The sequence below is a fragment of the Podarcis bocagei genome (assembly GCF_964188305.1).
Source record: "Podarcis bocagei genome assembly, chromosome: 18".
NCBI lineage: Eukaryota > Metazoa > Chordata > Lepidosauria > Squamata > Lacertidae > Podarcis > Podarcis bocagei.
The window spans coordinates 5,498,747-5,523,769 of NC_138144.1; the positions used below are offsets into that span (position 1 = coordinate 5,498,747).

At 48.2% G+C, this 25,023-nt stretch overlaps 1 protein-coding gene across 1 annotated transcript; it reads right to left on the reverse strand.

Moving 5' to 3' along the window:
- Positions 1-49: 49 nt before the first annotated feature.
- On the reverse strand, positions 50-20,936 carry LOC308577569 (radial spoke head protein 3 homolog B-like). Its single transcript, XM_081177885.1, has 9 exons — positions 20,746-20,936; positions 17,936-18,023; positions 16,831-16,972; positions 14,299-14,444; positions 12,921-13,124; positions 8,627-8,789; positions 5,348-5,434; positions 4,182-4,579; positions 50-155 (listed from the first exon to the last, which is right to left on the reverse strand). The coding sequence occupies exons 1-8, from the start codon at positions 20,877-20,879 to the stop codon at positions 4,203-4,205; spliced, it is 1,341 nt and encodes a 446-aa protein (XP_081034011.1). The 5' UTR covers positions 20,880-20,936; the 3' UTR covers positions 50-155; positions 4,182-4,202.
- Between the last annotated feature and the right edge of the window lie 4,087 nt (positions 20,937-25,023).

A 25,023-nucleotide genomic window follows, 5' to 3' on the forward strand; every position in this document is an offset into this window, starting at 1 on the left:
AGCGCCGAGTTTTTTTGGGGGGGGCTAATAAGAGCATAGACCTCGCACGTATTTTTGAAAAACCGCAGCTTTCCATTTATTGCTTTCACCAGGACCAATTAAATTCAGCATTTTGTCAGTTGGCACAAACGCTTTGGTGCGACCGCCTGGAATCCCTGGAAAGAGAACGGCAAAAAATAAAATAAGATGTAATTCTTATGGCCGGCACGAGTTTTATCACTTTTACCGAAGTGAAAGCAGCACACCAGCCTAAAATCGAGAGGGCAAGGTGGCAGAGGGTCATGGAAGAAGGGGAATAATAAGGATATTAATAGACAGGATTGCAAGTTGTTTTCATATGCAATGACAGCAGCAAGAATATTATTGGCACAAAGATGGAAGCAAGAAGAACTGCCGACGAAAGAAGAATGGAGGATGAAGCTGATGGACTATGCAGAATTAGATAAATTAACAGGAAGGATTCAAGGGATTCTTAGAAGACTGGAGGAAATATATGAGCTATCTGAAAAGCAATTGTGATGAACAGAATATACCTGTAGGACTGCAAAAAGTTTTGTAAGGTGGATTACTCGAAATATTACAAGAAAGACTATGAAAAGAATTATTAGTTAAGGATAATTAAATGTACAGTAATAGGAAATTAAGAAACGCAGAATAAGTGATAAAGAACGGAAAATCATCAGAGGTGTGTTGACGGAAGTCAAAAATATTGTATAAGATGTGAAGATATGTTGTAAGACTGTTGGAACTGATATGTTAAAAAATCAATAAAAATGTTTTTTTTAAAAAAAAAGGAAGAAGGGAGAGTAATAATTAATAAATTTTATTTGTTTTTTATATTTTGGAAATGTACATCCAGTTGTTTGTTTTTTTAATTTTCTGGAGGGCCCCCAAGAGAGTGGGGCCCTAAACTATAGCTTGTTTAGCTTATACGTAAATCCCGGCACTGGCCGAACGTGAACCAGACGTGAACTGGAATTAGTTCCTTTGCAGACATGTTGAACTGGAACCAGTTCTTCTTAAAAGGGGGATTTTCCCAAGCTCTCTACCTAAGCCAGGGGTAGGCAACATAAGGCCTGGGGGCAGGATGCGGCCCAATCGCCTTCTAAATCCGACCCACGGACGGTCTGGGAATCAGCGTGTTTTTACATGAGTAGAATGTGTCCTTTTATTTAAAATGCATCTCTGGGTTATTTGTGGGGCATAGGGATTCGTTCATTCCCCCAACATATACAGCGGTACCTCGGGTTACATACGCTTCAGGTTACATACGCTTCAGGTTACAGACTCCCCTAACCCAGAAATAGTACCTCGGGTTAAGAACTTTGCTTCAGAATGAGAACGGAAATTGCACGGTGGCAGCAGGAGGCCCCATTAGCTAAAGTGGTGCTTCAGTTTAAGAATAGTTTCAGCTTAAGAACGGACCTCCGGAACGAATTAAGGACGTAACCAGAGGTACCACTGTAGTCTGCCCCGCCCCCCCCCCCACAAAAAGGTCTGAGGGACCGTGGACCGGCCCCCTGCTGAAAAAGTTTGCTGACCCCTGCTCTAAACTGAAACGGATTCCAGAGGAGGAGAACTGAAATCACTGCAACTCACTCGCATCTCAGCCCACAGGCTAGACAGGAAGGCTTGCTATGATGCTTTTGGTTTCGTTAACATCCCAGTGGCGATGCTGCCACCTTGCGGGGAAGAACGCACAATAAACAATGCCGGGTTTACGTATAAGCTAAACAAGCTTATAGGGCTCCACTCTCTTGGGGGCCCCCAAAAATTTAAAGGGGGGGAAAACTGGATGCACATTTTCAAAATATAAGATAAAAAAACAAATACTATAAAGCCTACATAAAAAAATTCCTTCCAGTAGCACCTTAAAGACCAACTAAGTTAGTTCTTGGTATGAGCTTTCGTGTGCATGCACACTTCTTCAGATACACTGAAACAGAAGTTGCCAGATCCTTCTATATAGTGGGAAGGTGGGGAGGGGTATTACTCAGAAGGGTGGTGGGAATGGGAGATTGGCAGATAGCTGAGATGAGCCTGTTGACGACTCTTAACGACTGCAATAGGTCTTAAAGGAAAAGGCAAGGGGTGAGAAGGTGAAAAATGGCTTAGTCATGTATAATGAGATAAGAATCCAATGTCTTTGTTCAGACCAGGTCTCTCCATGGTTTTAAGTTTGGTAATGAGTTGCAATTCAGCAATAAATAAATAAATAAATAAATAAATAAATAAATAAAGCCTGCATACAGCAACAGTGTTTTGTGTTGTGTAGGCTCCCAGGATGCAAGTCATCCTGCTAGCCTGCTCCCTAAATTATCACTGATTTGCTCCTTCCGGAGGTCCATTCTTAACCTGAAACTGTTCTTAACCTGAAGCACCACTTTAGCTAATGGGGCCTCCTGCTGTCACTGCGCCGCCAGAGCCCGATTTCTGTTCTTATCCTGAAGCAAAGTTCTTAACCTGAAGCACTATTTCTGGGTTAGCGGAGTGTGTAACCTGAAGCGTATGTAACCTGAAGCGTATGTAACCCGAGGTACCACTGTATAGCATATATTCAACACAAAAAACAGCGGCAATTTGTTGTTGACAAGGGACAGCTGGACATATAAAGGGCCCCATTACCTTCAGAATAGCTGTCAACTTTCAGATTTTGTAAATAAGGGATCAGCAGCCTTGAAAATAAGGGATCAGCAGCCTCACCTCTCCCGAGGACAGTCCACGGGATATCTAACAATCCGGGATAGCAGCAGGAAGCAGTGGGAAACGACGCTGGAATAAGGGAATTTCCCGCAAAAAAGGTTGACAGCTATGACCTTCAGGAGCTTAGGGCCTCATCAAACCTAAATCTCGCCCTGACAATAAATATCAGCAAAGGGCGGAGGTTCCCCCCTTGCTAACAATAATGGTATCCCTTGAACCACATTCAATTTTATTTTATTTGAAGTATTATTATTCTTATTTTACTCTGCCCGTCGGCCAAAAGGAAAAAAGAAGAAGACTCCCCAAGCGGTTTTTACGAAGGCAGTTCTTACAAAAGGGAAAGGGGTTGGAAGGGAAGAGGCAAACCTATGAACGTAAAAAAAGGGTCTTGCTGGATCAGGGCCAATGGCCCCATCGAGGCCGTCATCCTGTTCTCACAGCGGCTGACCAGGTGCCTGTGGGAAACCAGCGAGCACGATCCGAACACAAAACCAGCTCCTGTGGCTTCCAGCAATTGGAATTTGGAAAGGTTGCTGGCTCCATGAATTTGCTGGTAAAAGGTAAAGGGGACCCCTGACCATTAGGTCCAGTTGTGACCGACTCTGGGGTTGCGGCGCTCATCTCGCTTTGTTGGCCAAGGGAGCCGGCGTACAGCTTCCAGGTTATGTGGCCAGCATGACTAAGCTGCTTCTGGCGAACCAGAGCAGGGCAGGGAAACGCCGTTTACCTTCCCGCCGGAGCGGTACCTATTTATCTACTTGCACTTTGAGGTGCTTTTGAACTGCTAGGTTGGCAGGAGCAGGGACCGAGCAACGGGAGCTCACCCCATCATTGCGGGGATTCGAACCGCCGACCTTCTGATCAGCAAGTCCTAGGCTCTGTGGCTTAAGCCACAGCGCCACAAGCGCCCCATGAATTTGCTGGGGACTCCCTTTAATCCCCCACTTTTGCAGCAAGCAGAGGTGGCACCCAACTTTTGCAACAATAATAATATCTGCTAACTGCCTTAAATTTCAGTCTGGGGAAAGGTGGGATATAATAATAATAATAATAATAATAATAATAATAATAATAATAATAATACAGTGGTGCCCCGCAAGACGAATGCCTCGCAAGACGGAAAACTCGCTAGACGAAAGAGTTTTCCGTTTTGGAGGTGCTTCGCAAAACGAATTTCCTATGGGCTTGCTTCGCAAGACGACAATGTCTTGCGAGTTCCTGCTGGTTTTTTCCCCTTTCCCCCCGTTTTTTCTAAGCCGCTAAGCCACTTATCAGCTGATCCGATCAGCAGATAAGCCGCTAAAAGCCGCTAATAGCGCTAATAGCGCTAATCCGCTAATCCGTCAATGGGCTTGCTTCGCAAGACGAAAAAACCGCTAGACGAAGAGAATCACAGAACGGATTCTTTTCGTCTTGCGAGGCACCACTGTAATAATAATTCTTTTGGGGATTGAAGAACTAATTCACACCTGCCCTACCTGATTCATTTAGTAATCCCGTCACTGTGGTTCTGGCTCCTTGACTTCTGGCTCTTCTGCTGCTTTGTCCTGATCTGGAGCGGATTCCGGCTGATCTGGGGCTTCCGGCTGGTCTGAAATCGGTGGCTGTTCCGTGGCTTCGGATTGAGCAGGAGCTTCCATCTTATCCAAGGCTTCCAACTGGCCGTAAACATCTGGCTGATCCAAGCCGTCCTGTTGGTCAATGTATTCCAGCTGTTCCATGATTCCCTGTGGATCCAGGCTCGCGCCCAACAATAATTCCATGGAGGGAATCATGGCGTCTTCCGGGTCGGGGGGCAGAATGACCTCCGGCCGGACCGGCAACACTCCTTTCTCGTAACAGTCTAGCCTCATTTCCATCATGTCTCGGATTAAGTCTGCAAGGAAAGTTGTGTTGCGTTAGAAATTGTAAATGGTAATACAGTCGTACTTCGGGTTACAGACGCTTCAGGTTGTGTTTTTTCAAGTTACGGACCGCAGAAACCCGGAAGTACTGGAACGGGTTATTTCCGGGTTTTGGCAGTCACACATGCGCAGAAGCACTAAATCATGCTTTGTGCATGCACAGAAGTGCCGAATCGCAACCCGCGCATGCGCAGACACGCCGCTGAGGGTTGCGAACTCTGCGGGTTGCGAATGTGCATCACACACTGATCACAGAGCGTCCACTGTATCCTCCTAAATGCTAAGGAATTAATAGGCCAAAGCCAGTTATGGTAGTTGATTTCGGCACAGGAATCAGGCACAGATCAGCAATCACGGCCGGTTTAACCAAACCGGCCGCGTAGACTAAGGGCACCACACCTTTTAGGAGCCCCACGACAACAGATCGAAATGAATACTGTACGTTTTGTGTAATAAAATTGGTTTGTTAAAACTGTTGGTTGGTAAAATAAAAAAAACTTTTAGGAGATAATTTGCGAGGGCTCCCCCAATAATTTGCAATGAGCCCCCCAACTTGAAGCTGAGGGAGCTGCTTTCTGGTGGTGGCTCCCAAGGCTGCAGTTGCCAGAGAACGAACCAAGGAGCTTTGCTATTATTTAGAAAAATATATAATTTTGCATTGTCGTTTTGTAAGAAAACAACAGCCACCGAACCTTATTTGCACATGGGGAAAAACCCCACCCCCGGATAATTTAACTTACTGTCGGCTATTGTTCTGCCCAGAACCCGGTTTTCCATTATCTCTTCTATCTCCGACATCATCCCCGGGAAGAAGCCTGTCTCGATGTCTGTGAAATACAAGGAGAGATTTTAAAAATTATTACCCGAATGGAGAAATATTGGAAGGTTGTTGTTTGGTAGAGCAGCTGAGGCTGGAAGCAGAAAGAGCTCACCCACTCTGTGGTGCAACAAGGGCAATTAAAAGCTTGCCAATTAAAAAGACTGGCGGTTCAAATCCCTGTGACAGGGTGAGCTCCCGTTGCTTTGTCCCAGCTCCTGCCAATCTAGCAGTTCGAAAGCACACCAGTGCAAGTAGATAAATAGGTACCACTCTGGTGGGGAGGTAAATGGCGTTTCTGTGCGCTCTGGTTTCCGTCACAGTGTCCCCTTGTGCCAGAAGCGGTTTAGTCCTGCTGGCCACATGATCTGGAAAGCTGACTGCGGGCAAACGCCAGCTCCCTCGGCCTGAAAGCGAGATGAGCACCGCAACCCCATAGTCGCCTTTGGCTGGATTTAACCGTCCAGGGGTCCTTTACCTGGACACCAAAATTTGATACCCTCTGCCTCTCGCCTTACATTCTAACCACCGCCACAACAACAACAATTTATTATTTGTACCCCGCCCATCCGGCTGGGTTTCCCCAGCCACTCTGGGCGGCTTCCAACAAAAGATTAAAAATACATTAAAATATCATACATTAAAAACTTCCCTGAACAGGGCTGCCTTCAGATGTCTTCTGAATGTCAGGTAGTTGTTTATCTCTTTGACATCTGGTGGGAGGGCGTTCCACAGGGCGGGCGCCACCACCAAGAAGGCCCTCTGCCTGGTTCCCTGTAACCTCACAGAGATGGAACCGCCAGAAGGCCCTCGGAGCTGGACCTCAGCATCCGGGCTGGACGATGGGGGTGGAGATGCTTCTTCAGGTATACTGGGCCAAGGCCATTTAGGGCTGTAAAGGTCAGCACCAACACTTTGAATTGTGCTTGGAAACGTCCTGGGAGCCAATGTAGGTCTTTCAGGACCGGTGTTATACGGTCTTGGCGGCTGCCCCCAGTCCCCAGTCTAGCTGCCGCATTCTGGATTAGTTGCAGTTTCTGGGTCACCTTCAAAGGTAGCCCCACGTAGAGCGCATTGCAGTAGTCCAAGCAGGAGATAACTAGTAATTGTTGTGGCGTCCCAGCAGCGGGCAAACCGGTTGTGTTCCCCTCTGCAGCAACATCTGGGATAGCTCAGTTGTTAGAGCATGAGACTCTTAATCTCAGAGTTGTGGGTTCGAGCCCCAGGTTGGGCAAAAGATTCCTGCATTTCAGAGGGTTGGACTGGATGACCCTTGGGGTCCCTTCAAACTCTACAGTTCTTTGATTCTATGATCTGGAGGCCCAATGCACGAGCCATGGACTCTCCCTAATAGGAAGTACCGTATTTTTCGCCCTATAGGATGCACCGGCCCATAGGACGCACCTAGATTTGGGGGGGGGAATAAAGGGGAAAAAATTATTCCCCCCCCCAGGCGCGGGGCTGGGGAAGCTCGGGCGTTGGCAGCTTTGGCATCGCTCTGGGAGCTTGCGGGGCTGGAGGAGGGGAAAGCCCTCCGCCAGCCTTCTCCCGCTGTCCCCCGAGTTTGTGGGGCTGGCGACGGGGAGGAGCAGGCTTCTCCCCCTGCCAGCCTTCTAGCCAAGTCAGAGGACAGTGGGAAAGGCGCGCTGCGCCTCCCGCTGTCCCCCAGTTCGCGGGGCTGGCGACAGGGCTCTCCTGAAGCCTGGAGAGCGAGAGGGGTCGGTGCGCACCGACCCCTCTCGCTCTCCAGGCTTCAGCGAAAGCCTGCATTCACCCCATAGGACGCACACACATTTCCCCTTCATTTTTGGAGGGGAAAAAGTGCGGTCCTATAGGGCGAAATATACGGTACTTATAAGGGTTTCCTGTTCTCGTCGAAACTTTCCTGGGCAATGGTAGCCTTTACTGAGGACAGCCAAATCTATCCATTCTGGTTCCCTGTGTTTCTTAAGTTTTCATCCTCGACATGTTTTTTAAAAAGGCAAGCATGAACATTCTTGCGCATTTCCAGGCACATTCCTCCTATTAAAGGCATTCTTGCATTTATTCCATTTACTTAACAGAATTTGCATGCCACTAAATTGCAAACAACAACAACAACCCAACAACATCTAAGCACGTCCAGTGGTACACGGCTTTCCCTAATATCCTCAGACTTCAAAAACTTCCCTAAACAGGGATGCTCTCAGATGTCTTCAGAAAGTCAGATAGTTGTTTATTTCCTTGACATCTGATGGGAGGGCGTTCCACAGGACGGGCGCCACTACCGAGAAGGCTCTCTGCCTGGTTCCCTGTAACTTCGCTTCTCGCAGTAAGGGAACAAGCAGAAGACTTGTGGCGCTGGACCTCAGTGTCCGAGCTGAAGCATGGGGGTGGAGACGCTCCTTCAGGTCTACTGGTCCAAGGCCATTTAGGGCTTTCAAGGTCAGCACCAACACTTTGAATTGTGCTCGGAAACGTACTGGGAGCCAATGTGGGTCTTCAAGACCAGTGTTATGTGGTCTTGTCAGCCGCTCCCAGTCACTAGCCTAGCTGGTAATGTATATACAGTGGTACCTTGGGTTACATACGCTTCAGGTTACATACGCTTCAGGTTACAGACTCCGCTAACCCAGAAATAGTAGCTCAGATTAAGAACTTTGCTTCAGGACGAGAACAGAAATCACGCGGCGGCAGCGGGAGGCCCCATTAGCTAAAGTGGTGCTTCAGGTCAAGAACAGTTTCAGGTTAAGAACAGACCTCCAGAATGAATTAAGTACGAAAACAGAGGTACCACTGTATTGCTTGTTGTTTAGAATAAAATCTTCTCACTCGCTTGTTTTTGTATTGCCTCTGAATCTCATCTAAAAGAACCACCTTGCATTTGGCAAGACAGATGCCTTTCTCGGTGTTATGTACTGAAGTTTTCACCCTGGGCCAGCAGGGGGATACTGTAGATAGTTATGCAAATAAGGGATCGAAAGTGACGTTCAGTGATTGGATAGTTTTAGAAAGTTGTTACAGTAACGTTGTACTGGAGCTCTATATAAACAGGCTGACTGAACCCTTCAGTTCAGTTCTGTTCTGGCCTGTGAATAAACAAGAGCTGTTTGAAGAATCGCTGTGTCGTCTGATATGTTCGCCCACAACTTAACACTTGGGGAGCCTGAAATCAAAATGAGAGCCCCCCCCCCGCCATCCCAACACACAGCAAGCCACACACCTCTCTCCACTGGGTCGTAGAAGTATCCACTCTCCCGAAGGCTGCCGAAGACGGAAGGAATAAGGTCCGACAGGTAGCGCTGAGCAAAAGCCCGAGCTGCAATCTTCTCCGAGGTCTCTTTCTCCTTCTGAAGGATTTGTAGCTGCTGCTTTTTGCGACGCTCCTGCCGGACAGAGGAAAACAGCGGTTGTGGAACTTCTGGGTTTTGTTTTGGGTCTATTTCCCAAGCCATTTCAGCAGACTTTGAATCAGACCCGGTAGCTGATGGTCAACCGAAGAGATGTAAAGACTCTCTCAAGGCAAATCTTAAAAAAATGTACGTACAGTCAAACCTCGGGTCCTGGATGCCTTGCGAGTCAAACGTTTTGGCTCCCGGACACTGCAAACTCAGGAGTGACTGTTCCGGTTTGTGAATGTTCTTTGGAACCCAAACGTCCAACATGGCTTCCGCGGCTTCCGATTGGCTGCAGGAGCTTCGGAAGCCGCACCTCAGTTTACGAATGTTTTGGAAGTCGGGTGGACTTCCGGAATGGATTCCGTTTGACTTCCAAGGCACCACGGTAGTATAAACACTGACAACTGGGAAGCACTGGCCTGCGAGCGCTCCAATTGGAGAACAGCCTTTACCAAAGGTGTCATGGGTTTTGAAGACTCTCGAACTCAAGACGCAAGGGAGAAACGTGCTAAGAGGAAGGCATGCTTGGCAAATCCACACCGTGATCAACTCCCCACCCAGAAACCTATCTCCCCTATGTTCAGGGAAGTTTTCTGTGTTTTAATATTTTGTTGGAAGTCGCCTAGAGTGTCTGGGGCAACCCAGCCAGATAAATAATAAAATTGTTCTTGTTGTTGCATGAACGCATGCAGCGTCAGGTGATCTCATAAGAAATCCACTAGCTGTGGCCTCCAGATATTCTTGGGAGAGTTTGTAGGGCAAGAACCAGAAATTTGAATTGGGCTTGGAAACACCACAGGGAGCCCATGTACAGTGGTGCCTCGCAAGACGAAAAGAATCCGTTCTGTGTAAGTCAGGCATAAGCAAACTCGGCTTCCAGATGTTTTGGGGCTACAATTCCCATTACCCCCGACCACTGGTCCTGCTAGCTAGGGATGATGGGTGTTGTAGTCCCAAAACATCTGGAGGGTCGAGTTTGCCTATGCCTGGTGTAAGTCATGGCCCCGCCTACTAGCCTGCTCCCTAAAATATCCCTAGTTTACTCCTTTCTATATATAGGGTGCCTACATTCTGCATGGACTGGTTGCAGAGCAACATGCGCAAATGGCTTGAGATACCTATTAGGTCCATAAATTACCATATAGCATACATTCAGCACAAAAAAACAGTGACAATTTGTTGTTGACAAAGGACAGCTGGACATATAAAGGGCCCCATTACCTTCAGTGGCGTAGGGCCCCATTGAACTGCATGGGAAACTCAAATGGCACAACCTTCTCTCTCCAGCTTCGCAAGGCAAATTACAGTGGTGCCTCGCAAGACGAAAAGAATCCGTTCTGTGATTCTCTTCGTCTAGCGGTTTTTTCGTCTTGCGAAGCAAGCCCATTGACGGATTAGCGGATTAGAGCTATTAGCGGCTTTTAGAGGCTTTTAGCCGCTTAACTGCTGATCGGATCAGCTGATAAGCGGCTTAGCGGCTTAGAAAAAGGGGGGGGAGGGGAAAAAAACCACCAGGAACTCACAAGACATTGTCGTCTTGCGAAGCAAGCCCATAGGAGATTCGTTTTGCGAAGCACCTCCAAAACGGAAAACTCTTTCGTCTAGCGAGTTTTCCGTCTTGTGAGGCATTCGTCTTGCGGGGCACCACTGTAATCCCTTCAGAAACTGATGTGGACAGTCACCTTCTTTCCTTGACTGGAAATCCCCCACCCCAATACTTTAGCCCAGAGGTTTTCAACCTTTTTTGAGTCCATGGCTCCCTTGAACTTTCTTTCTGCGGCACCCCTGTGGCACTCAGGAGACCAGTTAGGCCCCCCCTTGCCTGCAGAGCTGGAAGCCCCACACCCCTTTTCGGACACCCTCCCTCCTCAGCCTCCTTGCCCCTCTCCTGGGGAGTCCTCTGGGCAGCCGCTGCTGCTGCCCCTGGTCTCTGAGCTGCCCCCCAAAGAGAAACACCACCTCGCACTGCCCCACAGACATGTCGCCTATTCCCAACATCAAGGGCTGGCAGGCTGGGCTCCTTCACCTGCTTGCTTGCTTACTCCAAGGCCGTCTCAGCTCCTGGCACCCAGCGCCCCCTGGCCAGCCCCAGAGGCACCATTCGCCTGGGGAACTTGCAGCCAGGGCTGCTGCAACAAACAGCCGTGCAAGCCTTTGGGAGGCAGAGATGCCAGAGGGCATCAGAGTGTTGTCTGTGGATGCCAGTGTTGTCTGTGGCACCCCTGTGCGGCTCAGGAGTTTGGATTTGATATCCCGCTTTATCACTACCCGAAGGAGTCCCAAAGCGGCTCACATTCTCCTTTCCCTTCCTTCCCCACAACAAACACTCTGTGAGGTGAGTGGGGCTGAGAGACTTCACAGAAGTGTGGCTAGCCCAAGGTCACCCAGCAGCTGCATGTGGAGGAGCGGAGACTCGAACCCGGTTCCCCAGATTATGAATCTACCGCTCTTCACCACTACACCACACTGGCTCCCAGTTAGGCCCCCCCTTGCCTGCAGAGCTGGCAGCCCCTCACCCCTTTTTGAACACCCTCCCTCCTCGCCCCTCTCCTTGGGAGTCCTCTGGGCAGTCGCTTCTGCTGCCCCTGGTCTCTGAGCTGCCCCCCCCCGCCTCAAAGATAGGTGCCTCCTCACACTGCCCCACTGGGGCCTGGAACTTGCCTGCCCATTCCCAACAGCAAGGGCTGGCAGACTGCGCTCCCTCGCCCACTTGCTTGCCTACTCCGAGGCCACCTCAGCTCCTGGCACCCAGTGCCCCCAGGCCAGCCCCAGAGGCACCATTCGCACGGGGAGCTTGCAGCCAGGGTTGCTGCACAGGGGCGCCGACTTATAAAAAATATTGGGGGAGCCCGCGAAAGCTCATGAATAATAAATAAGCTCATGAATATGCAGATAAAGTGGCGCCGCCTCCTTGTGAGCGAATAGGGGAGAGCGTGCTGCGCCTATTAATCAGCTCCGAAGGAAATTGGGTGGAGCTTTTGCTCGGGAGGGAGGGCAGGAGGCATGCAGCCCGACCCTTTGCATTTTGGGCTGGGGGAGGGGCGGCGGTGGCGCTCTGCTGGAGGGGCGCCCGAGATTATTGGGGGGGCAGAGCCCCCCCAAACGAATTTTTGAGGGGGCTCGGGCCCCCTCAGGCCCCATGGAGTCGGCGCCTATGTTGCTGCAACAAACAGCCATGCAAGCCTTTGGGAGGCAGAGACGCCAGAGGGCGTCAGAGGAGGGAGGGAAGGAAAGAGGGACAGAGGCCAGGGTTGCCCACGGCACCCCTGACCATTGTGATAGGAATTTTGAGGTCTTAGATATACCATATTTTTTGCTCTGTGAGACTCACTTTTTCCCTCCTAAAAAGTAAGGGGAAATGTATGCGCGTCTTATGGAGCGAATGCAGGCTGCGCAGCTATCCCAGAAGCCAGAACAGCAAGAGGGATTGCTGCTTTCGCTGCGCAGAGATCCCTCTTGCTGTTCTGGCTTCTGAGATTCAGAATATTTTTTTTTCTTGTTTTCCTCCTCCAAAAACTTAGGTGCGTCTTGTGGTCTGGTGCGTCTTATAGAGCGGAAAATACGGTATGTTAAATGTTCATAAGTGTACCAACCAAGCACGTACATAGATCAGCACAGGAAGACCGACCGGGAACCATTTTGATTCCCAAACTGTCCCAAACGGACCAAATGTTTTCTCTGTAAGGTCAAAGTGGAAAAGCCTCCCCAATGTCTTTTATTTGACAAATCCTCTCTTAAGGGTATGTCTGTGTTTGAATAGGGTGTGAGCCTGTGACCTGGCCCAGGAACTAAGTATTTATCACTACAAAAGACTGGCCAGGCTACCCAGGCAATCCAATCAAGTAACCTGCCAGACAGGAGATAAACAAAAACAGGAGAAAAACAACATTCAAATTTCTGTTTTAAGACCGCCGTTTCTGTGATGTACGCATGATGTATCTGACCAATAGGAAACCTATGTAAGGACTCTATATGGGCTCTTGGATACCCCATAAGGGAAAAGGGCAATTTTTGTTTACAACACCATCATTCAAGGCACCCCAGGGTGCCACGGCACACGGGTTGAAAACCACTGCTTCTTTCCCCTCCCCGCCCAGCTAGCAGTGCCGGACTCTGTACCTTTTCCTCTCTGTGCCGCCGCTCTTGCTCCTCAAGTCTCTGGACCTCAGCGAGTTCCGCACGTCGCAGCTCGTGGTACGCGTACTGATGCGCCCGCAGGTCGGCGAGTTCCTCTTCCTCCATGACTTCCAGCAACGCTTGCTCGATGGTTTTGCCAACCAAGACCTCCAGCATCGGCCTCACTTCGATATCGAAATCGAAAAGCTGGGGGGGTGAAACAAAGAGGAGAAATCAGAGGTGGGCTGACCTAGGGGAACGTCTTGAGAAATGGTTTTCTTTAAAACGTAAATCTGCACATCAAGACAAACTTCCCGCCACAGCTGTATCTATTTATCTACTTGCGCTGGTGTGCTTTCGAACTGCTAGGTTGGCAGGAGCTGGGACTGAGCAATGGGAGCTCACCCCGTCGTTGGGATTCGAACCACCGACCTTCTGACCGGCAAGCCCAAGACGTTCAGTGGTTTAGACCACAGCGCCCCACGCTCCCCTTATACAATGGTTTTAACTGTCTTTATATGTGCAGCTTTTGAAATACAAGTTTTTGTTGTGAAATCGTTTTGAGATGCTTTATAGAAAGTGGTTCATAGAAGAAATGGAACAATAAGAGTACCATGCTCTAAGCTCACCCCATCATGGGGATTCGAACCGCGACCTTCCGATCAGCAAGCCCAAGAGGCTCAATGCTTTAGACTAGGGATCAGCAAACTTTTTCAGTAGGGGGCCAGTCCACTGTCCCTCAGACCTTGTGGGGGACTGGACTATATTTTTTTGGGGGGGGGGATGAATGAATTCTTATGCCCCACAAATAACCCAGAGATGCACTTTAAATAAAAGCACACATTCTACTCATGTAAAAACACCAGGCAGGCCCCACAAATAACACAGAGATGCATTTTAAATAAAAGGACACATTGTTGTTGTCGTTTAGTCGTGTCCGACTCTTCGTGACCCCCTGGACCAGAGCACGCCAGGCACTCCTGTCTTCCACTGCCTCCCACAGTTTGGTCAAACTCATGTTGGTAGCTTCGAGAACACTGTCCCGCCAAAAGGACACATTGTACTCATGTAAAAACACGCTGATTCCCAGACCATCCATGGTCAAGATTTAGAAGGCGATTGGGCCGGATCCGGCCCCCGGGCCTTAATTTGCCTACCCATGGTTTAGACCAAAGCACTACCTGCGCCCCTAGAAGCATTGGATGTGGCATTGAGCACAGTCCAGTTCCAACCCCGCAGGAAATCTGGCAAGGTCCAAAATCCTGCCTAGACCGGAGTTTGGAAGCCTGAAACACACTTGCCAGGCTTGGCTCAGAGGGGGTTGGTCTAAGTGACCGCTGGGGGTCCCTGCCGACTCTACGGTTCTATGGTTCTAACGTACATCTCCTTCCCAGATCTGGGTGGCCACATCTCTGCCGGTCTTCGCGGGGATGAACAGAGGCGTTGCCGGCCGGTCCAGAAACGCGTCCGTTTGGCATTCCATGTCCACTTCGATGATACGGTCCGCAAGCTCTTCCAGGTACAGTTCTGAAACGGCATTTGGGATGCTCTTGTGTAGGGGAAGTTTTGTAGCTCTCCTGACTCCGATGCAAAACTCCTGCACGGAGGACAATCAGGATGGAAATGGGACTCCTGATCTCTGCGTGGGGCTGCCTTTGAAGGTGACCCGGAAACTACAACTAATCCAGAATGCGGCAGCTAGACTGGGGACTGGGAGTGGCCGCCGAGACCACATAACACCAGTCCTGAAAGACCTACATTGGCTCCCAGGTTGTTTCCGAGCACAATTCAAAGTGTTGGTGCTGACCTTGAAAGCCCTAAATGGCCTCGGTCCAGTATACCTGAAGGAGCATCTCCACCCCTATTGTTCAGCCCGGACACTGAGATCCAGCACCGAGGGCCTTCTGGTGGTTCCCTCGCTGCAAGAAGCCAAGTGTTTTGTGTTGTGTAGGCTCCTATTTTGTTATGTGCAAATGGCTTGAGATACCTATTAGGTCCATAAATTACCATCTAGCATATATTCAACACAAAAAGCAGCGACAATTTGTTGACAAAGGACAGCTGGATATATAAAGGGCCCCATAACCTTCAGTAGCTTAGGGCCTCATCAAACCTAAATCCAGCCCTGAGCACGCGTCTAAATTCGCTATTTATTGCCAGGTTCAAAACTATGAAACCAATATAGATGCATGATATAGAACTGGTTTGGGATGAAGATACCGTATTTTTCGCTCTATAAGATGCACCAGACCACAAGACGCACTTAGTTTTTGGAGGAGAAAAACAAGGAAAAAAATTATCTGAATCCCAGAAGCCAGAACAGCAAGAGGGATCGCTGCGCAGCGAAAGCAGCGATCCTTCTGGCTGTTCTGGCGTCTGGGATAGCTGCGCAGCCTGCATTCGCTCCATAAGAAGCACACACATTTCCCCTTACTTTTTAGGAGGGAAAAAGTGAGTCTTATAGAGCAAAAAATAAGGTATATCTCCCAGCCCTACGCACAAGGAAACCTGCTTGGCTAGTTCAACAATGGAATCCTCCATCAGATTTTTTTAAACTTGGGGATTAGAAGGGACTTGGGCATTGTAAAAACTAACATGCCCCCCCCCACACACACACGAGAGAGAGAGAGAGAGAGAGAAAACCTCACCACAATATGAATCACAAACTAACGCGGAGGACTGAATTTAAGGTTGGGATGGATGTGCAAGATAACAAAAGCATTCTGGGAAATGATTTATAGTGAGTTGAAAAAAATGTTTAAAATAATGTTTGTGGAAAAAACAGAAGCTTTTTTACTAGGAATTTTAGGCGCAGAGATACCAAAGGAGCAGAAATGTATGCGACGACAGCAGCGTGGATACTACTGGCCCAGAGATGGAAAGAAGATAAAATCCCGACCAGAAGTGAATGACTGATGAGGATGAATGGACTACGCCAAAATGGCAAAAATGACCAGGAAAATCAGAAACAAGGAAGAGAGGAGCTTTAGTGAGGAGTGGGAGAAATTTACAAATTACCTAAGGTAATTTGTAAAGGGACCCCTGACCATTGGGTCTAGTCGCGGACAACTCTGGGGTTGCGGTGCTCATCTCGCTTTACTGGCCAAGGGAGCCGGCGTACAGCTTCCGAGTCATGTGGCCAGCAGGACCAAGCCACTTCTGGCAAACCAGAGCAGCGCACGGAAACGCCATTTACCTTCCCACCGGAGCGGTACCTATTTATCTACTTGCGCTTTGACGTGCATTCGAACTGCTAGGTTGGCAGGAGCAGGGACTGAGCAACGGGAGCTCACCCCATCACGGGGATTCGAACCGCCAACCTTCTGATCGGCAAGTCCTAGGCTCTGTGGTTTAGACCACAGCGCCACCCGCGTCCCTCCAATTCCTATAGCTTGTCCATTTATTCAAAATCTTTTGACATTTGTTTTCCCATGTATCTTCCGTCATTACCTGTTCAAATACGTCAGATTGTATACCATATTTTTCGCTCCATAAGACACACCAGACCACAAGACGCACCTAGCTTTTGGAGGAGGAAAACAAGAAAAAAAATATTCTGAATCTCAGAAGCCAGAACAGCAAGAGGGATCGCTGCGCAGTGAAAGCAGTGATCCCTCTTGCTCTTCTGGCTTCTGGGATAGCTGCGCAGCCTGCATTCGCTCCATAAGACGCACACACATTTCCCCTTACTTTTTAGGAGGGAAAAAGTGAGTCTTATAGAGCAAAAAATACGGTATATTCAAGAACATAGTCATTCCATTTTTCCACTGTCCATTTTTCGTTTCCTTTCCACCCTGATGCAATAACAAGCATACCAGCTAAGATCATAATTTTATACCAATCTTTCTATTTTGCCATTCCCCAGTATTCCTGAGATAAGCATTTCGCCCTCCTTCTCCGCCTGGGGCCTTACCTGTCTGAACATCGACATGCCTCCTGCCTTCTAAAGGTTCTGGGGTTCTTGTCTGAAGCTGATCCCTAGCTCTTCTCCTGGCCAACGCTTTACGCTGGGCTTCCCGCTGACGTTGAAGCTCCAGAGGATCGGGTTCACTGCTCTGGCGGAGGGGATGGACAGAAAGAAAGCGGTTCATGCAGTGTCCTTAATCTTATTTATTAGATTTCAACACTGCCCTATAACCCACAGCTACTCAGGGCGGTAAAGGACCCCTGGGCGGTTGAGTCCAGTCAAAGGTGACTATTGGGTTGCAGCACTCATCTCGCTTTCAGGCCAAGGGAGCCGGTGTTTGTCCGCAGACAGCTTTCCGGGTCATGTGGCCAGCAGGACTAAACCACTTCTGGCGCAACGGGACACAGTGACGGAAACCACAGCGCACAGAAACACCGTTTACCATCCCGCCGCAGTGGTACCTATTTATCTACTTGCGCTGGTGTGCTTTTGAACTGCTAGGTTGGCAGGAGCTGGGACAGAGCGACGGGAGCTCACCCTGTTAAGTTGTGGGTGAACATATCAGACGACACAGCGATTCTTCAAACAGCTCTTGTTTATTCAGAGGCCAGGACAGAACTGAGCTGAAGGGCTCAGTCAGCCTGCTTATATAGAGCTCCAGTACGTTACTGTAGCAACTTTCTAAAACTATCCAATCACTGAACGTCACTTTCGATCCTTCATTTGCATAACTATCTACAGTATCCCCCTGCTGGCCCAGGGTGAGAACCTCAGTACATCACACACCCGTTGTGGGGATTCGAACCGCTGACCTTCTGATCGGTAAGCCCAAGAGGCTCAGTGGTTTAGACCACAGCGCCACCCATGTCCGGATCCCAACCCCACCCCACCCCAGCCCAGTGGCTTGGTCAGATGTGCCGGTGGGAAGTGGAGTCTGAAGGCTGCAGCAATATCCATCACTAGACTTCTCCTGGACAAAGTTCATGCCCAAACCTTGCATCTTGCAGCAGCTAGTTCCACTGGTTAACTGCACATTGTTCCTTTTGCCTGGAATGTGCAGTCGAAATAGATACATAGATATGTCAAAGTTTACAGGAGAAGGAAAACTCACCCACGGTAAGATGTGAAGAGCGTAGGTGTTGCCCCGAACGACTCGCCTCTCATACATGAGATTGGCATAGTGATAGGGCTCCTCTTCCCTGGAAGAAAAAACATGAAGAGGGACAGGATTCGAAAACAGCACTTAGCATAAATTAGCAACGAAGCGTAAGAGAGCAGGGTGTCACTGTCCCCATTCCTGCTTCTAAATCTGCAAGGCTGCCGGAGATGTGAGAATAAATAAGCTCTCCTTAATTTGCAAGTTTGCAAACCTGTCAGAGGTATTTGTGCCCAGGGGGATTTTGTGATAGAAATTCTTACAGAGTTCCGGGCCTTTTTATCGCAATAATAATAATAATAATAATAATAATACAGGTGCCATGATATTTCTTCCCTGAAACAAATGTGTTCTTTAAAAATGTGAGCTAAAAAGGACATGAAATTGTGCTTTTGTATTCAACTCCCAGCAAAAATGAGAATGGCGTAGTTTGAGAGCTAACGCAGAGAACGTTCTTATTACTGTTTTTGCGTGGTTTTAAAATGAACTGGGAATCGTTTGGTTCTAACTCTGCAAGAAGAGAAAAATCACACATTGGATTTGTATTTATTTTGTAGAAGGAGAAGAAGATTTAATTTTTTTAATTTTTAAAAACACTCTTAAGCTGAGGTCGGCTAGCCATCTATCATGGATACTTTAGCTGAGATCCCTGCGTCGCAGGGGGTTGGGCTAGAGGACCTTTGGGTGTCCCTATTCCAACTCTACCATTCCATGATCCCTTTGCAAACCAACTGGGCAGCCGCACACACTTAAAAACAACAACCAAAATAACAACAGCAGCAAGTTTGTTCTTTACACCTCTTTCTTTCTTTCCAGCGTTTTCTTAAATTTCACAGCATATATAAAAATTATCCAGAAAGAGAGAGAGGGGGAGAAAAAACATTACAATATCAAGACCATTCCCAACTGAAAAGCATCAGAAACAAACAAAATAAAACAATTCCGTTTTCTAACAAAAGCGGAACATTTAAAACCGACCAAAAGCAAAAGCAAACAGGTAACAAATCCATATATTGGGAGTGTGTGGGTTGTCTGAAATATTTACATAAGCAATGACGCTACACCAGCCTCTTGCAAACATGGGTCTGTGTTGTTTGGTTCCTCTGGCTATTCTTCAGTTCATGTGCAATTATTATTATTATTATTATTCTGTTTCTGATATGCTGTCCTCTGCGACCAAGCATCGCCCATCTTGGCTGGAAGGCCTGTAGTACCAGCATAAGAATCTAGTAGTAGTAGTAGTAGTAGTAGTAGTAGTAGTAGTAGTAGTAGTAGTAATTTATTATTTATACCCCGCCCATCTGGCTGGCTTTCCCCAGCCACTCTGGGCGGCTCCCAACAGAATATTAAAAACACGATAAAACATCAAACATTAACAACTTCCCTCAACAGGGCTGCCTTCAGATGTCTTCTAAAAGTCAGTTAGTTGTTTATTTTCTTGACATCTGATGGGAGGGCGTTCCACAGGGCAGGTGCCACCACCGAGAAGGCCCTCTGCCTGGTGATCTCGTAGGTAAGCCAGTCCCAGGTTGTTAAAGGCTTTAAACCCCAACAGGGGCACCTTGAACTTGGCAGACACCTGGATGCAGTTGGAGGATGGATGGCGGCTAACAGATTGAGACTGAATCCTGACAAGATGGAAGTACTGTTTGGGGGGACAGGGGGCGGGAGGGTATGGGAGACTCCCTGGTCCTGAATGGGGTAACCGTGCCCCTGAAGGACCAGGTGTGCAGCCTGGGAGTCATTCTGGACTCACAGCTGTCCATGGAGGCGCAGGTTAATTCTGTGTCCACGGCGGCTGTTTATCAGCTCTGTTCTGCCCGGACACTGAGGCCCAGCCTTCTGGCGGTTCCCTCACTGCAAAAAGCCAAGTTACAGGGAACCAGGCAGAGGGCCTTCTCGGTGGTGGCGCCCGCCCTGTGGAACGCCCTCCCACCAGATGTCAAAGAGAACAACAACTACCAAACTTTTAGAAGACATCGGAAGGCAGCCCTGTTTAGGGAAGCTTTTAATGTTTAATAGATTACAGTGGTACCTCGGGTTAAGAACTTAATTCGTTCTGGAGGTCCGTTCTTAACCTGAAACTGTTCTTAACCTGAAGCACCACTTTAGCTAATGGGGCCTCCTGCTGCCGCTGCGCGATTTCTGCTCTCATCCTGAAGCAAAGTTCTTAACCCGAGGTAATATTTCTGGCTTAGTGGAGTCTGTAACCTGAAGCGCCTGTAACCCGAGGTACCACTGTATTGTATTTTAATATTCTGTTGGAAGCCACCCAGAGTGGCTGGGGAAACCCAGCCAGATGGGTGAGGTAAAGGTAAAGGACCCCTGACCATTAGGTCCACTCGTGGCCGACTCTGGGGTTGTGGCACTCATCTCGCTTTATTGGCCGAGGGAGCCGGCGTACAGCTTCCGGGTCATGTGGCCAGCAGGACTAAGCCGCTTCTGGCGAACCAGAGCAGCGCACGGAAACGCCATTTACCTTCCCGCTGGAGTGGTACCTATTTATCTACTTGCACTTTGACGTGCTTTCGAACTGCTAGGTTGGCAGGTGGGGTATAAATAAATTATTATTATTATTATTATTATTATTATTATTATTATTATTATGCGCTGGCAAGGCCTCAGCCGGCATTCTGCTTCTGGGCTGAGTGCAAGGGATGCCCCACAGGGAGCGCATTGCTGTAGTCTATCACGGATGTCGGTTGGACTCTTTCAGGTCGGGCCCTTCCTTCCCCGGTCCAGTCTTGGAGCCTAAAGGTACTCACGTCTCGTTGGCATCGATAGAGGTCCGGTACCTCTGCCTGCCCGGCAACGGCCTGGGACGGTTGCAGTACGAATAGGTGGCAGAGGGGCCTGCCGCCGTGCCGTCCCGGCTGATAATCACCGACGTGGAGGCCATGGCGGCTCGCAGCAGCCTCTGGCTCCAAGAGGCCTGGGCTGGGAGCAGCAGCGCCGAGAGAGTCTCCTTGGCAACCGTCGCCGGGCGACACGGACTCCGTTCCCTGGCAACCGTCGCCAAGGTAAACTGATCCCTGCCACCTGACCCAGCCGTCCAAGGAAGCATAACTATGGCAGGGAGCTTGGAGTTCACGAAAGGGAACTTGATTTATGGGCTACTTTTAAAATGAGGCTGCGTTTTAAATTGCATTTTAACCTGTATTTTAAATTGGTTTATTTTCTTCCCTATTATGTTTTTACTGTAATTTTTACTGTTGTTAGCCGCCCTGAGCCCGGCTCTGGCTGGGGAGGGCAGAGTATTAATAATAATAATAATAATAATAATAATAATAATAATAATAATAATAATAATAATAATAAAATAATATCTGGGGCTATGGGTCTCAAAGGAAAACAAATGGGAAACTCAATGGCCCCAGTTGGAGTCCGGCTGTTGGCCCATTGTCTACACACCAACTGGCGACGGCTACAAAATGGAGGCGCTGGGATTTTGTGCTACTTTTGTTGTCGTTTTTTAATAGGGTGCAACACATGTTTGTGCTTTTTATGCTGCAAACCGGCCTGTGTTTGTCGGGTAGAGGGCGGTATGTGAATTTAATAAATTATTATTATTATTATTATTATTATTATTATTATTATTATTATTATTATTATTCATACTCCGCCCGTTTAAGAGGGTTGCCCCAGCCACTCTGGACAGCTTCCAACAGAATATAAAAGAACCTCTCACCTTTGAGATTTTATAAAAAATCTATAAAGATTATGCCTTTCATTGGAATAGCTATTCATTCACTCTTTTTTCCTTCATATGCCACAGTTGTACAGATACAAATTTAATAACATGTGACCAAAATAGTTTGTTTGATGAAAAATGTTCCCATTTATATCTGGAAAACAACATTATCTTCTAAGCTTTTGTTTTTCAGCACCTGTGATTACATTTCCACTTCTTTTGTTACGTTCCATATTATGACTAGTGTTTAACGCTTCTCCCCTATACAGTGGTACCTCTGGTTACAGACACTTCAGGTTACAGACACTTCAGGTTACAGACTCTTCAGGTTACAGACTCTGCTAACCCAGAAATGATGCTTCAGGTTAAGAATTTTGCTTCAGGATGAGGACAGAAATCGTGCGGTGGCAGCGGAAGGCCCCATTAGCTAAAGTGGTACCTCAGGTTAAGAACAGTTTCAGGTTAAGAAAAGACCTCCGGAACGAATTAAGTTCTTAACCCGAGGTACCACTGAACTCATTGAGTCTGACAAGCGCCTCTGCTGTGAATGACAAGTGCCACCACTGGCGCGGTGCTTCTTTGGTAAATGAGCACGCAAAGCGGAAAGTCCTTTAGTGAAATGGCACTGTGGGTTAAACCACAGAGCCTAGGATTGCCAATCAGAAGGTCGGCGGTTCGAATCCCCGCAATGACTGGGTGAGCTCCCGTTGCTCGGTCCCTGCTCCTGCCCACCTAGCAGTTCGAAAGCACGTCAAAGTGCAAGTAGATAAATAGGTACCGCTCCGGCGGGAAGGTAAACGGCGTTTCCGTGTGCTGCTCTGGTTCACCAGGTATACATTTTGCTATATATGTATTTTGTTTTTCTAGCTTGATCAAAATTATTTATTATTTCATAACAGGTAGATAGTTAAGAGCTTAGGCGGCTTCAGCGGTGGGCGCCCCCCAGAAATCAGCGCCCAGATGCCCCACACCCTTTGCACCCCCAGGTAAAGACGGCCCTGACTTGGGAGCTGTTTACCTATGACATCGTCTCCTGCTCTGGAGGGCTGGACTCAAACCAACAGTTTCCAGTAATAAGAAAGGCGATTCTGACGGAACATCAGGAAAAATTTTCTGACAGTAAGAGCTGTTTGACAGTGGAACGGTCTCCGTTGGAAGATGGTAGACTCTCCTTCCTTGGAGATTTTAAGCAGAGGTTGGGTGGTCATCTGTCAGCTGAGATTCCTGCATTACAGAGGTTTGGACTAGATGAAACATGGGGTTCCCTTCCAACTCTAAAGGTAAAGGGTAAAGGGACCCCTGACCATTAGGTCCAGTCATGACCGACTCTGGGGTTGCGGCGCTCATCTCGCTTTACTGGCCGAGGGAGCCGGCGTACAGCTTCCGGGTCATGTGGCCAGCAGGACTAAGCCGCTTCTGACGAACCAGAGCAGCGCATGGAAATGCCATTTACCTTCCCGCTGGAGCGGTACCTATTTATCTACTTGCACTTTGACGTGCTTTCCAACTGCTAGGTTGGCAGGAGCAGGGACCGAGCAACGGGAGCTCACCCCGTCATTGCGGGGATTCAAACTGCTGACCTTCCGATCGGCAAGTCCTAGGCTCTGTGATTTAACCCACAGCGCCACCCGTGTCCCTCCTTCCAACTCTACTATTCTATAATTCTACAAGATTGCCTTGCCCCACATGTGACCACTTGACCACTTCGATCATCAGAATTGGCATTTTCCCAAGGGCCACCGAATACCCGTTCTGCATCTTTTAGGAACTCAGTTGTTTAGCTGGAACTTTGGAACTCTCTGCCTATTGATTCCAGTTAGGTGCCTTCACTGTATTCTTCCTTTTAATAATAATAATAATAATAATAATAATAATAATAATAATAATAATAATAATAATAATAATTTATTATTTATATCCCGCCCATCTGGCTGGGTTTCCCCAGACACTCTGGGCGGCTTCCAACAGAACACTAAAATACAATAACCTATTAAACATTAAAAGCTTCCCTAAACAGGGCTGCCTTCAGATGTCTTCTAAAAGTTTGGTAGTTATTTTTCTCTTTGACATCTGGTGGGAGGGCGTTCCACAGGGCAGGTGCCACCACCGAGAAGGCCCTCTGTCTGGTTCCCTGTAATCTCACTTCTCGCAATGAGGGAACCGCCAGAAGGCCCTCAGAGCTGGACCTCAGTGTCCGGGCAGAACGATGGAGGTGGAGACGCTCCTTCAGGTATACTGGACCGAGGTATCTGCTGAAGACGCTCTTCTAAACACCACCTACCCAGGTGTTTAGAAAGCTTGCAGGCTTGATTTGCTTCAGTCTGTTTCAGTTTCAACTTTCTGTAGGTTTTAGATTTTTTAAAATGATCATTTCATTCCTTCACCTTTTTTTTTTGCCAAGTATTTTGATGTTCTTCTGCAATCCAGTGGTATACTGTGGTACCTCGGGTTACAGACACTTCAGGTTACAGACGCTTCAGGTTACAGACTCCGCTAACCCAGAAACAGTACCTCGGGTTAAGAACTTTGCTTCAGGATGAGAACAGAAATCGTGCAGTGGCAGCAGGAGGCCCCATTAGCTAAAGTGGTATCTCAGGTTAAGAACAGTTTCAGGTTAAGAACAGACCTCCAGAATGAATTAAGTTCTTAAACCGAGGTACCACTGTATATAAATTTTGTAAAAATAAAAAAAAAAGTTAAAAACAACAACCTGTGGCCATCACCAGATCGTGTGGTGGAATTCCTGAAGAAGTGTTTTCCTTTGCGGCCTTCCTACATCTAAAGCATAGCTATCAAGCATCCCTTAAGAAGAAGAAGAAGAGTTTGGATTTGATATCCCGCCTTTCACTCCCCTTCAGGAGTCTCAAAGCGGCTAACAATCTCCTTTCCCTTCCTCCCCCACAACAAACACTCTGTGAGGTGAGTGGGGCTGAGAGACTTCAAAGAAGTGTGACTGGCCCAAGGTCACCCAGCAGCTGCATGTGGAGGAGCGGAGACGCGAACCCGGTTACCCAGATTACGTGACTACCGCTCTTAACCACTACACCACACTGGCTCCCTTCCGCTCCGGGAAGGAATTAATTGGCGGGACAGTCCCTTATTCCAGTGCCATGTCCCGCTGCTGTCCCTTATTGATGAGGCTTCGTTTGGCTGCTGGCTGGGCTTTCTGCCTTTGGCTCGGAGGGGCTCAGAAGTTGAACATACCTGTGCTTGGAAAATCCCTTATTTTGGCTGCTGATCCCTTATTTTCGAGGCTGCTGGTCCCTTATTTTCAAATCTGTAAGTTGACAGCTATGATCTAAAAACCCATGCATTTCATTGGGGGAATTCCAAATTCAAGTTCTTAAGGGAT

Bases quoted from the DNA above. Each gene is read 5' to 3' on its own strand.
- LOC308577569 (XM_081177885.1), bottom strand. From the start codon at position 20,879: ATGGCCTCCACGTCGGTGATTATCAGCCGGGACGGCACGGCGGCAGGC. The intron at 14,445-16,830 runs GTAAGGCCCCAG...ATGCCGTTTCAG, and splicing joins GCATGTCGATGTTCAGACAG to AACTGTACCTGGAAGAGCTT. The intron at 4,580-5,347 runs GTAAGTTAAATT...CTTTCCTTGCAG, and splicing joins GGGCAGAACAATAGCCGACA to ACTTAATCCGAGACATGATG.